The following is a 16,181-nucleotide window of genomic DNA, read 5'->3' on the forward strand; positions in this document are numbered from 1 at the left end:
CTCTTACCTTTTCAAGGGTGACCGCCCCAAGGACTTTGTTATCGCTCGGGAGACGATGACTGTTCAAACATTTACGGGTCCTTATTATTGATTACTTCGTTCTGGCACCAACCACAGGGAACAGTGTACAGAGCTGTTTATTACAAGCTATGAAAAAGACAGGGGCTTCCACCCCCTCAGAAAGAGATGCAAAAGTGCACGACCCCGTCCGGACGCCCGGCTTCTTCCGGTTACCCAAAGGGTCGGTCGCTCAGTCACGCTGAATGTTTCAGAACTTTTGTTACTTTCCAAAACGGAACGTTAATTACCTCTCACCATTCTGTCCAATTACCTCTTTGCCAGCTCAGGAGTTCGCTTCATGAACTGTGTTCGTATTTCCGAGGGAGACGGAAAAAACGTCGACTGCTTAGGGCGTAGTTAGAATTTGGTGCAGAAAGCTTGAATTCTGTTTAAGTTGAAAGAGAGGAATTTCTTAAATAACATTCAAAATAATTGGATGAAAGCGGAGAGAAAAGCTTATTTCGTGGCAAAGAAATTACTGGAGGAAGGGGGCTCTCGTGACTTTCTGCGACGTCTCTCCTCCCCCCCTTCCCCCCCACATCACGCCGGTTAATTTCGTTTCAGGTTCTGCGTCACCCGGAGTTCTTCTGCTGTGTACAAATGCCGTGGATGAGTTTAATGACGTCAGGGCCAGAGTTTCCCCGCGCAAATATTTGCAGGTTGGCCGAGATTTTGGACGTACGAAGTAACCGTTCGCCTTTCTTTGTGTTTCGCTGTCCTTGGGTCCTTTGTGTGAGCGGAGCTAATTCCGCTGTCTTGTCTGTGCCTCGTCCTGAGGGCGCATTGAATTCGAAAGGAAGCAGAATTGGAGCTGTAATCGATAAAGAAAGCTCACGGAGACCGTCAGCTTCGCTTGTGCTGTGTATATTAGCCTCATGACGACGTAATGTCAGAGCTGGAGCCCTTACGGACTTCCTAATTAGACGTCGACTGCGTTCGGTCCTCGGATAATTAAAACTTGTGACTCATTCACTTGCAAAAGATTTCGACACAATTTAAGTCAGTCAGAAAAGATTGAGAAGTTTTTAACTGAATATAAACTTCCCACATCGCCATTCAAAACACAGAATAAAATGAAGATGGCTGTATTTGTGGTTGTAGCGCCGACGTTTCAGAGTTCCTTGCTGCTAACATCACCAGGCCGATGAATGAGTGAATTTATGCCGTGAATTAAAGCTCCTTAACACGAAGTAGCTGCCCCCCCCCCTCCCTCATAGCCACAACACGACACTCATTCAGAAGGCGCGTCTCAGTAACCTGTGTACTTCTGGTGTTTCTTCAGTCCCTCCATCCTGATATTCTGTCTGGATATTCATTACAGTAATCTCCGTGATAGAACCGCAAATTAGGTTACGAACGCTTACCTGCACATACTTTTACGTATAATCTGAGCTATTGACGGCTTCGTGGCCTACAACGAACAAAGCCGCTCCCATAATTCAATGCGAGAACCGTGTTTCAGAAGCCGTAGCAATTCCCTTTTGCGGGTTTACTCCCTCCCACACACACAAATGCCCGACTGTGACGAGGCTTCGTGCTGAACCCCGTCTGTCTGTCCGTCCGTCAGATATTCGTAAAAAGCTTCGTGGCTGGAATTACGTTTGACGAATTGAATTATTTTATTAGGATGAAGATGCAGATGTTGGTCTTCTGGGTTGTAAGGCCGTTCGGAGGTTGATACCGACGTTTCGGAGGAACATATTGCCCCCACCTTCAGTCCACACCATATTATTACCAAGAAGACCAACGCACGTCGAGTGTTCGATCGTCTGTTGATCTCACATTACTACCCCTCGGCTCTGTTCTGCGTTTTATTCGGAACTTACCTGAGTATCTGAGAACGAGAGAGTTTGATCGAAGGTGTGTGGCCTGGTGACCGTATTTCACATGGAGGCACCAGACGAACTCCAGTGTGCATCCGGAGCTTCCGGAGCAGGCACAGTCCGTCCCTTCACATGTTTCAGATTTGACAGTTTGAAATGCAAGTGACAGTTATCGAATAGCACGGCAAAGCACGTGACCATCGCACAAATATTCCCTGGGTACCTTAAAACCACATTTGTGGGCGTGGTTGTATTTATGGATTTGGTTAAGGCACTGTCACTTTTCTGTGTAATTATCAGCATTAATTTCTTAGTGAACCAGCGTTCAGTGTAACGTTTAAAGCCGCGAGCACACGGAGCGAGTGCAGATGGCGAAGTGGACGTGGAGTGCGGGCGGACGCCTTTGCCCTGACTCTGATCCAAAGACTTTCTTTTCTTAAGCTGGCTTTACTGCCTGCTCCAATCTTCCAGTGACCCTCGGTATGACAGCAGATATTTTATTAAATTTTAATTCCATCGATTATGAAAGTTATTTGGCTACAGATTGTACCTATTTGAGACTTCCTGTGTGCGATGACCGCCGGACACTAGAAGGACTTTTCTGCACAGCGCAATCTCGAAATGAGTTTGGCGCCATCGGTTGGCGTAACCGGATGACCTGAGGACGCAAATGGAGCCGACTCTCTGCGTATGTCAAGCGAACAGTGAACATTTTCCAACATAATATTTACATAGTCGATCAGCCGCTGTCACAGACCTTTGCAGAATTATGAACGAATTACAAATAGCAGGACTGCAAATGAGTGCCGGTTACTTTGATGTCGTTAACGTAACAGAAATCATTATTGTCGGCAGGCGCAGCTACTGATTTGTTTAAAGCCTTGTTGACGTTCTCTGTGATGCAAACACGCTCGGTCTTTAGAGCGTCCGTCATTTCAAGCTGCTCTGGTGGCCAAATTTGAAAAAAAAAAACACGAGTGAGGCAAATTTTATTTTCCCTGTTTTGTGAATGTCGTACGTGTCGAAGTAAGTCTGGAATATGAGCGCACGCAAGACCACGGAATTGTAACAGAAACATAAGCCCTGAGAGTCGGTAATGAATTAAAATTAGCGATCTGGCCGCGTTTCGTGTCGCTTGTAACCTGTGCCACGTGGGCACTCAGTTCAAGGGTAAATAATTCACGAGAGGAGGGGGGCACCTTCTAAATATATCCTTAAACTGTGCTTAACTATGTTAAACTCTTACCTGTAAAGAGGAGACAGATTGGCAGTGGCGAAGGGAACTGTTGTTCGAAGTGCAATTCGCCACTGTTTCAAAATGTAACTCGCATATTTTTGTTGCCATCTTGTGGAATGCAAGCGGGTGGAAACGTGAGTTGGTTTATATATAATGTGCATGGGGCACAGGGAATGCGGTGAAATTGTAGGAAGTGCAGGGGAGAACAAGAGTACAAACACAACTCAACAAGAATTTAGAGCAACTGTTTCTAGACTTAGGCATTTTGACGGCAACAAAAATAATCAAGGGAGGAGGTGAAACGCTGAGTTTGGATAGAATTAATCCACGTGAGAATACACTCGATAATCACCAGGAACGTGACAACAGAAACAATTAGCAGAATAATAAAAAAAATAATTCATTTACGACAACATTAGTCAGGAGATTAATCAAATATTCTCAGTACCTTCATCGTTTATTTTTAAACCTAACCCTGCATTCAGACGATTAACTTAATGCGTTCCATAAACGGAGGCTTTGAAAGAGGCCTGCTGTGCTTTTGTTGTAATCGAAATTGTCTTTCTTACTTTGCGAATAAATTAATTTGAATGGGAACATTGAATTATGACTTTCGTGACAATCAGCTGGGCGCCTTTAACCGTTTTCTACGAGCGAATATTCCCGATGAAGCCTTAAATATGTGTTCGCCACTGCCCAGCACAAACACCAGTCAATTTATCCGAGTGGCTCAGTTAGGATACGTCGAGAATCGGTGTTCTACTCAGTTGACTTAAATTCGCCCACCATCTTCACAAGAAAAGTTCATGATCTGCTAATGTTGCTACAGGTTATTGGGTTTCATAACTTAAAGCACGGCATATTCCTGCTTCAGAACGGAATGTATCGCAACTTATGACGCGGTAATGCATGTGACATCGCCTCCGTGAAAGTGAAACGCATCTTGTGTGATCGGACTAAAATTTGAATCGCGGGTCCTCTCTGCCAGTCACTACCACTCTGTTACGGAGGATTAATGGCAAATCCATCTAAAATGTAAATGACTGCCTCGAGGCATGGCTCAACGTTCAGGAGAGCAGAGCTTCAGAAACGAGCGTATAATTTTTTTTTTTTTTGAAATGGCTCTAACTTTCTAAGCCAAGTACCCATCACACGCATTCGGCTTGTGCGTATGTAACGGCGAAATTTGCGTGTACGTTCGCTTACAGCTCGAGGACGGAATTACCGATTTGCACCAAACTTGGCATTCTTATTCCTTGATACCGGGGGGGGAGAATCCCGGAAAAAATGCCCTGAGTTCGAGTCCTGACAGGGATGTTATGTGTAGTTAGGAAAATAAACACGGCAGAAAAACACACTTTTTTTTAAGTTTCCGCAAGGTGAATGCGAGAAGTAAGGTCACAAACCCGAAAACTGTCCTAGGTCCTAGACCCCGTGAAGATTCTGGGTTTTCCAGACTTTGTCCATCGTCTGGAACACGACGTTTCGGAAGTGTTATCTAGTGATAATGTGAGGAATGCCTGCTCAATTCTTTTATAAACTTCCCGTTTTCTCAGGTGACTGTGGAACACACTCAAAGTTCCCGAACCCGTTGCCTTCTGTTCTGATCACCAGGTCACCAGTGACAACAGTGAATTCTTTTCCCGTCGTTCAGTCAAATGCTGAGCTAAGAATCGTCAGATTAGGCTTTACGATGAACAGAGGGAACTTTGGCGGGGGCGTGTCAGTCGGCAGGGGTTGCGAGAGAATTGCCCCCTTCCAGAAGGAGAAAACTGGATACTGTTTCCTACAGATTATGAAGACGACGACATAAGATGTTACCTTGGCCTTCCGCTGAGATGATGAACTCAGTTTCATCAGTTTCCTTTAATTGTCCTTTTAAATACGCACGGCGACGAGAATGATCACGTGTTTCACAGAACATAAGTACAGCCATTTTAATAGGGGTTGCCGAAAGTCCTACGTCGGCGGCAGCAGAACGAAACCCGTGCCCCATTAGACACGATCCTAAGCCCTGTCATTGTGGGGCCACTGCTCTTACGACAAGACCACTCGATTGGTCTCATTGAGTAAACAGAGTACGTCAACACCCAGAGACGCCGTTCCTCCGCGCTAATGCGTATGTTAATAGCTAAGCAAACGCAAGATGAATGCACGCAAACAAGCTTCTTAGTAACAATTGTGAGATGTCAGTACTGTCTCGACACCTTGATGTGATGCCTGTCTCCTTTCATTCCAGAAACCAAATTCCAAGGCGTCGTGTGAACTTCCAAGATGTCAGACTTCAGAAGGAAGAAGCTGCTTCATGTATTCAACGTTTTCTTCGGTAAGTACCATTGATCCTCTGGTAACGACGGGTCTTCGGGGAAGGCGGGGGCTGCACTTCAGATTATGAGAGAAACCGTCTTAAAAATTAACAAGACGCTCTGTTTTTATAAACAGGAACGCGATACGCGTCTCGAAGGCGGATGCCACGAGAAGTGGGAATTGAGTTGGCGCTGTCTCAAGAAATAACATTTGTACAACTTCGCTTTCCCTAATGCAATAAAAAGAGAACTCCGTCCCTTCTCTCTGACTACGGACCTGTTCCGTGTGTAAGGCAAATTAGAGCTGGCATGAGTTCACAGTCATTATGGCGACGCAATTTGTTCGGACTTGCAACAAAAGAGAAAAGGAACGAGACCCAAGGACAAGGCGTCCGTAGCTACGACGCTTTAGCTGTAAAGCGATCAAATGACCAGCCGAAAGTTGTTGCCTGGTGATTGGTACTCCTGCTTTGCATTTGGGGAGTCCCGGGTTAAAATCTCGGCCCAGAGACCGGCTTCCCTGACTGGGGTTCTCCCCCACCCCCCGAGTAAATGTCGGGGATGGACATTCGGTCAGGTCACGACCGCTTCCTTCCATATCCTTTCCCACGGCCGGATTTAAGGGGTCTCCACAGAATGCAAGTTTCTTTAGATGCGTCATGTTTGTGTTTAAAATTCAAATATATATTTATTATTCAAGTCTATACACAAACTTTTAAATTGTTGATGTTAAAATTTAAAATTAATATTAATATAGAGTAGTTTTAAAGATAAAAAAACCTGAAGATGATGCTATGACATTGAAACATGTAGTAGTATAAAGCGCAATATTGTAACATCGAGATAACGATGAATGGCGCAGAATATTAATATTAATTTTAAATTTTAACATCAACAATTTAAAAGTTTGTGTATAGACTTGAATAATAAATATATATTTGAACTTAAATTATTGTTTGTTTATGAGTAATTGCATCATAACCAAAATTTGTTGTTACTGATTGGGATCTCCACTTTTTGATTTCTTCGGCCCCCCCCCCCCCCCGCAACTGGAAATTTGGCCCCGTCCTTTCGAATTCATTAATTAAGTGACAGTGTCGTTAAACAAAGAAACAAATGAGTCACTCGAGTAAACGGTCCATCTTGAATTACGCTACTTTTATAGAATTCACAGAACTCCGTTGGACGTAAGGTTTCTTGAGAAGCTGATGTTAACCGACCTGGTCAGATTAGTGAAACGTGCCTGGAGTTTTTTTTTCAAGCATGTGAGGGCGAACTGGAAAACTAAAATAACTTCAGAGAACGCAGAAGTAGACAATCAGGAGCAGTCGTAAGCTCACCGACAGTTCATCGTTGTCGAAGAGGTTCAGGTGCATGTATTATTTTATTTGCATTCATTCGAGGAACACGACAATCGCCTTGCAGTCTAGATCAGCTCTTCTTCGTACTAAGGCGTATTCTTGCAGGTCCTCAGGAGCTACCGGTTCTCCCGTGACGTGAGCGGCCCTGCGTCCTGACATCCGCCTTCCGCGTCACAGGTCTGTTCCCTCGGTCTTCGTCGTTCTAAGTGCATTCTGGGAACAGTTCGTCGTCTCACCCTTAGGAACGCCGAAACTACTCCGTGGATGAGGCCGACAACTGCGGGAACGCGGCGTCCGTCGCTGTCCATTGTCTGAGGCGCGTTCCTCAGCTGATTGATTGCCGAGATACGGACATGTTGTTGTTGTTGTTATCATCGCTTGGCTTTTCCTGGAGCTTCTCTGGAACTGTTGGCGAATTCCACTACTCAGCCCTCAATTTTATGATTGTAGCTCTTTCCTTCTGACGTGTGATTGATATTCGCACTGAAGCTTTGTTTTGTTTCCAGATTTTTTTTTAGTCATTCAGTTAACAATTCCTGTGGCTCTGTTGATTAACGGCATGACAAAACATTTCGTGTTCCACATTCGCTGAATTTCTATACTTCGTTTTTTGCATTTTAATTTATTTTTCATCTCCTGTATTACGTTCGTGCATCTATCAGCAAGCAGATTTCCCCCCCCCCCCCCCCCTTACAGCTCTCACATCTACGCGTTCACGTTTGTGCGATCCCCATTTCTATCGTTTCAGTGCGTAATGTCTCGCTCTTTACTTCGTTATTATTGACAACGGTCGGAAAGGAACCCAGGACCTTCCGAACGCTAGGCTCTTGCCCTAAACAATAATAGATCGAGAATGGCCGCAGTTCTTTCCGCCCCTTAGTAGAGGGGGTCGTATGCAATTTGCGTGTACGTTTACGAAATTCACCTCAGATAATGAACAGTGGTTCAAACCTCTATAGAACCATTACGAAATAACTATCTCGACTTACAATTTATTTTTCCTGATTTAAAATATATGTAATTAATCAGTTATTAATATGGCAGATATTGAAATTAATGTAACCCATACATTTGTGTTTTTTCAGATGTAAACCACAGCGGAACTATTGAGAAGAAAGACTTTGAACTGGCTATTGAGGTAAGTTAACGTTTGTTTGAATTTACGTTCTGGCCTTCAGTAAAATAGCAAAACGTTTTGTTCTGAAAAAAAGGATAAATGGAACTGCACTCATTCCGAAATTTTCAGGTAAATGTAAACATTCCCTTAGCCTGTGATTCACTTTGTCCTTGGGCGCCTACAGGACATAACTGAATATTCGTTCTTTTAATAAATTATTCTGTTGAAGAGAATATTTTAGACGTGCTACTACTAACGGCATCTGTTGACCGTTGCCCTGTACTGTGTCAGGCAGAGTACCTGTTGATTTTCGCACACGCCGCGTGAGTCACATTGTGGCCATTGGCGCTGCAAAACGAGTGGACTGATGCTGCGGACAACGGCCATCTTGTACTGGAACTGTAAACCCTCTGCTTTGCGTATTTTATTCACTCCAAAGGACACTGGGGCTCTAAACCGTAAGCTAGACGTCGTTTAGTCTGCGGAACAAAGTTCGTGAGGTAACTGCATATAAAAGTCTTCAGGATCTGCTGTTTCAGCTGCGTGCCTGGGCTAGTGGCAGGCGTGTCCAGGCGCCTCATAACACAGGGCTGGATCCAGAGACGGTTTCTTAAGTCACTTGTCTGCCGGAGTTGCGTCAGATCATGGATTCTTTTGCTTACATACGAAAACATCCCGAAGTAATTCAATGGGCAATACCAAACTGTTAGTTCGAACGAGTAAGCCCGTGCATTGGAAACCTTGACGGACATTCTTAACAACTGTACGCTGTATCGAGTGTGTCGGTGCAATGCTGCCAACACTGTCGTTTATTTTCCCTGCGAACACTTTGAAACGGTCGTATGAACTGGAGGTACGAACATTCTTTCGCCCGTCGGAGTACTGCTGACCGATTGTGAAACACCCTGTATAATCAGTTTCTTTTGAAATTCTATTGAGCGTCAGAGACTCATCTGCTCCCAGTAGAAATATTACTTTTTATATAGCGGTTGAAGTAGAGGGATTACTGCCTGCAGTTATTTATTCTTCAAAATGAAACAGCGCTACCTGAGATTGATATTCGAATGGCGGTTTTCAGTTGCAGAAAAGCGTACGAAATGGTCGCTTGTGCTGTTCAGTGCTGAGCCCCTGTACCCACGCAATTTGTGTAACATCTGTGCATGTCCACAGGCAAGAGTTCCTTTCGTCCCATCTCGTCACTTCTCAAAGAATCTGTTGCAGGATCAGCGAAAATGGATTGCGTATGCAAAAATTGTAGTGTAATTTTAGGTTATGTGCGGTGCACTTACGACAGAAGCTTGCATTATACGGAGCATGGCTATTTGAAAACACAGCGCCGGACCTCCGTGGTTTATGCAGATCGTGCAGGGGCTATGATGGGTTAAACATGCAGCTAGAATGTGGAGGCTAAAACTCGTGTACGATGGAAAATAGTTTCAACAGAAATCGAATGATTACTCGGTTAAATGTCGCCAATGATTGGTTTTGTTAAAGAAAATTGTTGAGTGATGTGTGGACATAAGATGGCGTAATCTTGGACGTTTTCGTTCATCTGTAAACTTAATACATTCATTACAGGAGTTCTCAGCGGCACCTCATATTTGTCAGACGCGCTCTGTGAGACGTATAAACCATATGATCAATAATCACAATCTTTGGTAACATCCGAGACTGTCTTCTTTCATCACAATTTGATGTTCTTAGTAATACGAACTATACCATGATCCTCACCATTCAGAATTATCAATAACAACTCTTAGAATCTTTGCTTGCCACGTCATATGCTACAATCTTTAAATCATTTGAGCATGGAAATTAGAGTCAGTAGTCAATGTGACTTGAATTTAATAGTTCTACAGTATTTATCTTGATGTTTCTCAAGTTTTTATCGGTCTCTGTAAGCCACGGGTTGGTTGGTACATTAAAATTGGCTGTAACTAATATTTCGCACATCTAATCACTCCAGTATTCATCATTGACCACATTCTTGAACATTAGAATATGTAATCTAATAATTATACGTTTGTATCTTGATTTTGTTTCAAATTACTCACTCCTTGTTCCACACGTCACGCCTCAAATTATATTTCTTTCTCACAAAATTATTCTTATTTATAAGTAAATTTCACTGTTATGTTTTCAATGAAGAGTTCCTTTTTTGGTACTTTTGAGAAAGTTTAACAACGCCACTGTTGTCAGTCTAACCTTGAATTCCACCAGTTAAAAGTAGTTTATTTTAAAGTATTATCACGTACACACGATTTAAGAAGATGGCTCCATGAATTTTCATTAGAATGTACCTACTTTAAAGTGAAATGTAACGAAAAACAGAATATGAATCACATTTACGAAAATTAATTACAAATACCGATAACCTTGCAGCTACATTGATAAATCCTCGTTACGTCCTGATCGTTATTAATAATTTCTTAATGGAAAAACATTGATAATGAACGACATTCCTCACGTGCTTGTGCAGAGGATCCGTAAAACACGGGGGTGGAAGGAGTCTGACCCCAAGTACTCGGAGACCAAGGACATCCTGTTGAAAGTGTGGGACGGGCTCCAGCAGAAGGCCGATGCCAACAAGGACGGTCAGGTATGGAAGAGCTCGATTAATGTGTGACACGTATATTATATTAACAGGTCGATGTGGGATAATGCATCATCGCCCTGATGAAGGAGGCAGTATGACCTCCGAAACGTTGGTTAACATCGACCGGACAGCGCAACAACCCAGAAGACGGAAATCTTCAATGCTAATATCGCTGCACGTGTTGTTATAATCCTAATAAGGGATTCTCATGTTTCGTAATTTATTTTAACTAAATGCATGTAAGAAGTATGATTCGTGGTTTTTCTTATTTTTCATCAGAATTCTGTTTGATGCTGTGGTCTCCTAACCCACAGCCCAAGTCTCTAAAGACAACGTTCTTATAGCACACAGAGGCATTATTTTTGTATTTATAATTTCATTTGCATCGGCGTTGATCAGAAACATTAGATCTTGATGTTCGTAATGAAATTAGGCAGAGCGGAGGTTCTGATGTCTTCAGCGAAAGCCACAGTTGTTAATTTAGTATCAGTTACTAAATCTTAACTACAAAGACTCTGTGTCACTAGAAGGAAGGTGCAGAAGTGGCTCTTAAGCAGTTCGTGCAAGCTCTTGTCAATAAAAGTGCAATGCGAGGCCTTAAGTAGAAGGATGATTACATTTAATTAAATATGCAAGTAAAAATCAAATACTTGTTAATATTAAATTACAATCTGTAACTGGCATCTGAGGAAATTATGTTCTGTAAAACAATGTTTTGTAATTTATTGAAGCATGGAAGTCCGACATTCCTCTGTGATGCTCTGTAAGAATAAACAAAACGAGTTGAAAATGTTAAAATTAAAATCCGCGCAAACGTGGATAGAAATGAAGAATTGCGCGGGTAGTTGATGTCCGATATCCACGATGACTGATGGGTCGCTGCATTATGAACTTAATTTAGACAAGCAGGAAACTTTTTAAGGCACATGGTCTGTAAAAAGTTTCTCATTCCTGCATTAAATATTAATTGGAAATGAGATTTTGATTAATTAGTTGGTGTGCTCTTGTTACAAATTTTAGTTTTCTCTGAAAATTAATATTCCAAATCTGCTTCAAGCACCTAAAGGTTATGGACCACTGGGATACTGCAAGGCCGCAAGACAAATAAGTCTAGGGCCTATTTCAGGGAAAATGATGTAATGTAATTGCATCTTCAGAAAGGATTTTGTAGTGTCAGTCCATCAGTGGTATCAGAATTTAAGAACTGGTGTTGCTCACATTCTGCAGACTGACAGAATAATTTATAATTTTACTACTTTTGTATGCAGGTCAGCCACGAAGAGTGGGTGTCCATGTGGAATGATTACGCTAAGAACCCAGAAAAGGCACTGGAGTGGCAGAACCGTTACATGAATTTCATGTTTGACCTTGAGGATTCTTCAGGTAAACAAATGCAAGCATTTCCCATGCATATCTTTAACAGTAACAGAAACAGAACAGAAAATTTAACATTTACTTTCCGTGTGACACGGCTTACATGTGGTCCAGCTGGTCGTGCATCAGACAAGCACAACGATAAACTGTTAACCCTGAGAGCAAACGCTGATCCAACAGGCCCATAATACTGGACCTTGAATTTCCTGTTCTCCTGTGATAAGGTCTGGACCATTTTTCTGGCTCTGGGATCTAAATTTTTAATGGTATTGAGTCGTGCCTTATGTAAGCCTTGACGCAGAGATGGTAAGGTTAAAATATTTTACCTCATTAAACCCTGAAACTCTCAGGACACGATATTTATCTACTGGAAATTTTTGCAAATCACTTGACAATTAATTTGTAGGTTATGGTACTCTGGGCTGTGACTGCCGTTTAGTGTTATGAGTAGTTACCAGAAGGACTGCTTAGTGACATTCCTTCTCCACTTGGATTCCTTCTATTTTCTCCTTCAGTATTACTCGAAAATTTAATATTCATTGTTAAGATTTTGCTTTCATTTATGTTTTCGTGTTGCAGTACCTGGTTTAAATCCTAGTTGGTTCCCTGTGGCTTCTGGTCACGCTAGGTGAATGTTGTGTGGTATATTCAAATAAACCAGAATTCTGCAATTGATACAGCATCATAAAATAATCCACAAATTATCAGTTAACCACATAAAATAAGCCTCTACTACAGTTTGTTGTTGTTGTTGTATCAGGATAATGAGTTCTCCTCGCCACCTGCTTCGACCATTCGCTCCTTTAATTTCTTCAACCAACTCTCTCAGCCTGTGTCTCAATACTCTCACTTTCACCTAAAAGAACCTCTTCTTTCAGGCGATGGATCCATCGATGAGGAAGAGTTCAAGTCTCTCTGCGTTAGTTATGGTCTGAATCCTCAAGACAGTGCTGAAGCATATAATAAATTCACTTCTGTAAGTACCGACAGCTTAATCAATAAATACATGCACGTGTGCATGTATTTATATCTATATATTTTAATATAAGATGGAATAAGTCATAAAAATAGGAAATTTTGACAGATACAGATTCAGTATTGTAAAGATTTCAACTGAAAGAAATTTTCACTCGAAGTTCATGAAATTTATGGTGAATTTATGCATTCGATTAAAATGTAGCACAGCATCGAGAGATATAAGAAACAATGATTATGTATTATTTTAAATATTTTAAATGGGTCCTGTTAATGATGTCTGCAGCTGATGGCTGATGGTCGTATTCTTTGTGGACTATCTGTGATGACATGCTCTGTTTAGAGTAATGAACGTAACGGAGTTGAAGTGTGTCATAGAGTATTTTAAATTTTTAATGAATGACTGGTATAAGAACTGAGAAGCATTACAGCAAATCAGTCCTCAAGAAAGACTTAGGACATGAGGGGTGCCAGTGAGAGAGCGTAATTGTATATCCGAACTTTGTTGTGCGAAGACAGACAAATAATATATAGTCACTGTTTCAAATCGATACATACACAGTAAATAAACTGTACTATATAATAACAAAACAATCTTTAGAGGCCTATGAGTTCTTTTTAAAAATTAGGAGTTCATCAACATAGTAAAAGGAGTGTGTATTTGAGTATCTTTTTAATTCTGCTTCAAATTGTGTCTTATTGTATTTAAACTTTTTTAAACTCAATGGTAGACTGTTGAACAATTTGATTCCAGAATTGTATACACTTTTTTGTAAACATGAAAGCTCGGTAATTTGTCAATGAAAATGGTCCTTACCCCTTGTGTTAACATTGGGCGTAGCTCAATTTTCTGAGGTTTTTTTTTGGGTATTTACAAAACAATTTATTAATAAATATGTGTTCATATGTACGAGGTAATCTCTTAAACAGAACTGTACCTGAATTTCTGTTTTACGTACTGTCCTCTGACAGGGATCTTTAATCCGCATATAAACTTGTTTAAGTTAAAGTTATCATTTTTGGTTCATAACAGTTTACTGTGTACAGTTGTGCCATAATCTACCACAAAACATGCAACAGCTGGCATCCTATGCGGTACCGCGTAAATAGAATGCGCCATCAGAAGTTACAATGACATTTGTTATTCACAGAAGGAACAGGTTCACATTCTTTTATCTCTGCTTGTTACGTATTTCCTAATATTAATTATTTCTCTTTAATGCATTTATAAAAAGATACAACAATTTTATGAATTAATATAAATGTTTTTGATTACTGTTTTAGAACAAGACTGTTGATATCACACGCGAAGTGTTTGCCGGTCTATGGAAACAGTTCTTTGCTTCAGAAGATCCCAATGCACCTGGAAATTACATCTTTGGCAAAGTTCCCCTTTAATAACCTCTCGTTGTCTCTCTTCATTCCACACAACATTTCATGATGTAACGTCTTGGCTTGACCAAGTCGCAGAAGGATGGCTCAACCTAAACTAATTTTGAAAGTTATCCAGTGCGTGCAAAGAGAAATTTAAATTGTTGATCAAATTAATGATTTAGGCCTTCAGAAACCACCACAAAATATTAATACTGTTATTATAGACATACTTTGTGGAAAGAAAGAGAAGCCATGCTTATTGCATCTTAAGGGGAAGCACACATCTCTATGGAGCTGGAATCCATGAAATCACAGAGGCATAGCAAATATATTTGCCCCACATCATAAAAAGTATTGATAATAATAGTAATAATAATACACAGATTTATCAACTATTTCTTCATGGTTTATTACTGGTGCACCCTGACTTTCACGAAACTAACGAAATAAGAAATTGTTCTGTAGTTTTCTGGGGTGAATGTTGTAAGTGTCAGAAAATGTTTGTTTATAACTATCTTTGTAACATCATCGGCGTTAATTATAAGTACAATGTAAATGCTGGTACGCAATGTCAATAAGAAGTAGGAGACTCTTTAGAAGTGGGTTGTGCCTCTTTGTCGTGGTCCCAACCAATCTTAATATGCACTTGCACAATCATTTGATCAAAAGAAATGTTTATTAATATTTTCTGAATGTTACAATTAATGTAATGTGTTCCTATGGAATGCCTGGTACTGATGTGGCAACTGTCAGCTTCTGAACTATCGCCTGTACCCTGTTATCATGTTCAAACATTATTGAGAGAAATTATAAGCATTATGTGAAATCGGAGGTTTTCGTGGTGGGGACGAAGAAGCAATGTTCTTCTGGAACTGAATGTTGGATGCCAATGGCAAAAACCCAGAGGAATATCATCGTAATTACAAGTATTAATTCACAAATTTACTATGCATATTTGCAGTTTAGGAATAATATAAATAAAAGTGGTGTTGGGAATTGGGCTTGTAAAATCACGAAGGTGCGACAGGGACTGGCTGACGAATATGAACCTGTGGTAAAAATCCTCTGTACCATGGCACACAGGAAATAATTTCTGTACATTATATACATAAAATCTGAAACAAATGTGGGAAATTAATAAAATGGCATAATGTTTCTGTTTTAATTTGTAATTATAATATTTCCAAGTTTTTTCCTTGTGTCGTGGAAATGATCCTGCACAGCATCTCAGCACTGCCACAGTTTAAGATAGAATTCCTTTTTAAGAAAATAACCACAGCTTATCGTATAACAAACTGACATACTGCAATGCAGACTTAAAGTATAGTTAGCAGTCCCACAGTAAGGGATTTTAAATCCCCTATTCTCATATGATAAGGCAAACAACATAAAATATTTTGAAAATTTACTGAAGTCAAAATTTTTAATTTTTTTAAATTGTGCGCTTTTTGGACAATTTCCACCCTTTTTAATTTATCGAAAATTTTGAAAAATTTCAATATTTTTCCTAATCTTTCCGCAAAAGATGCCTGCGAAACTCGGTGAATGCCTCATCCTGTCTCTGTAAGACTCGTCCTCCATCTCATCAGGTTGCCGAATCCCTCGGCGTCTCCAACAACCGACCTCTGCAGGACTCGGTCCCCGTTGGTGAGCGTCTGAGGCAACCGGTATCTGCTGTGCAAGGTGTGTTATTCACCAGGTCTGCGCTTGACTCCGTCTCTGGTTAACAAGGTCTCTGCGGCACCCGTCCTGTGCCTGACCGGTCGCTGCTTGATACGGTGTGTGCTACAGCCTGTACATGCTTGACTCGGTCTCTGCCTCACCCGATCTCTGCTTCCCATTTTCTGTGACTCAGCACGTCTTCGCCTCACTCTCTCTGTCTCACACTTCTCTGCTTGTTTCGGGCTGTGCCTCACCCGGTCTCTGCTGCACCAGGTCTTTGCACAGACGGCCTGGCA

General features: G+C 41.2%; 1 protein-coding gene across 2 annotated transcripts in view; it reads left to right on the forward strand.

Annotated features, from left to right (window-relative positions):
- Window positions 1–15,388, forward strand: part of Scp2 (Sarcoplasmic calcium-binding protein 2) — a 37,460-nt gene extending 22,072 nt beyond the window's left edge. For both annotated transcript variants that reach the window (XM_022080418.2, XM_022080417.2), the window contains exons 2-7: window positions 5,360–5,446; window positions 7,873–7,925; window positions 10,384–10,503; window positions 11,769–11,883; window positions 12,753–12,850; window positions 14,134–15,388. In XM_022080418.2, coding sequence (XP_021936110.1) covers window positions 5,395–5,446; window positions 7,873–7,925; window positions 10,384–10,503; window positions 11,769–11,883; window positions 12,753–12,850; window positions 14,134–14,247 — 552 coding nt within the window. In that variant the 5' untranslated portion in view covers window positions 5,360–5,394 and the 3' untranslated portion in view covers window positions 14,248–15,388. The remainder of the gene's footprint in view (window positions 1–5,359; window positions 5,447–7,872; window positions 7,926–10,383; window positions 10,504–11,768; window positions 11,884–12,752; window positions 12,851–14,133) is intronic.
- Window positions 15,389–16,181: the final 793 nt, after the last annotated feature.

Source organism: Zootermopsis nevadensis, unplaced genomic scaffold (genome assembly GCF_977971745.1).
Source record: "Zootermopsis nevadensis isolate Lab colony 2312 unplaced genomic scaffold, Znev_1.0 Znev_ptg000001l, whole genome shotgun sequence".
Lineage (NCBI taxonomy): Eukaryota > Metazoa > Arthropoda > Insecta > Blattodea > Termopsidae > Zootermopsis > Zootermopsis nevadensis.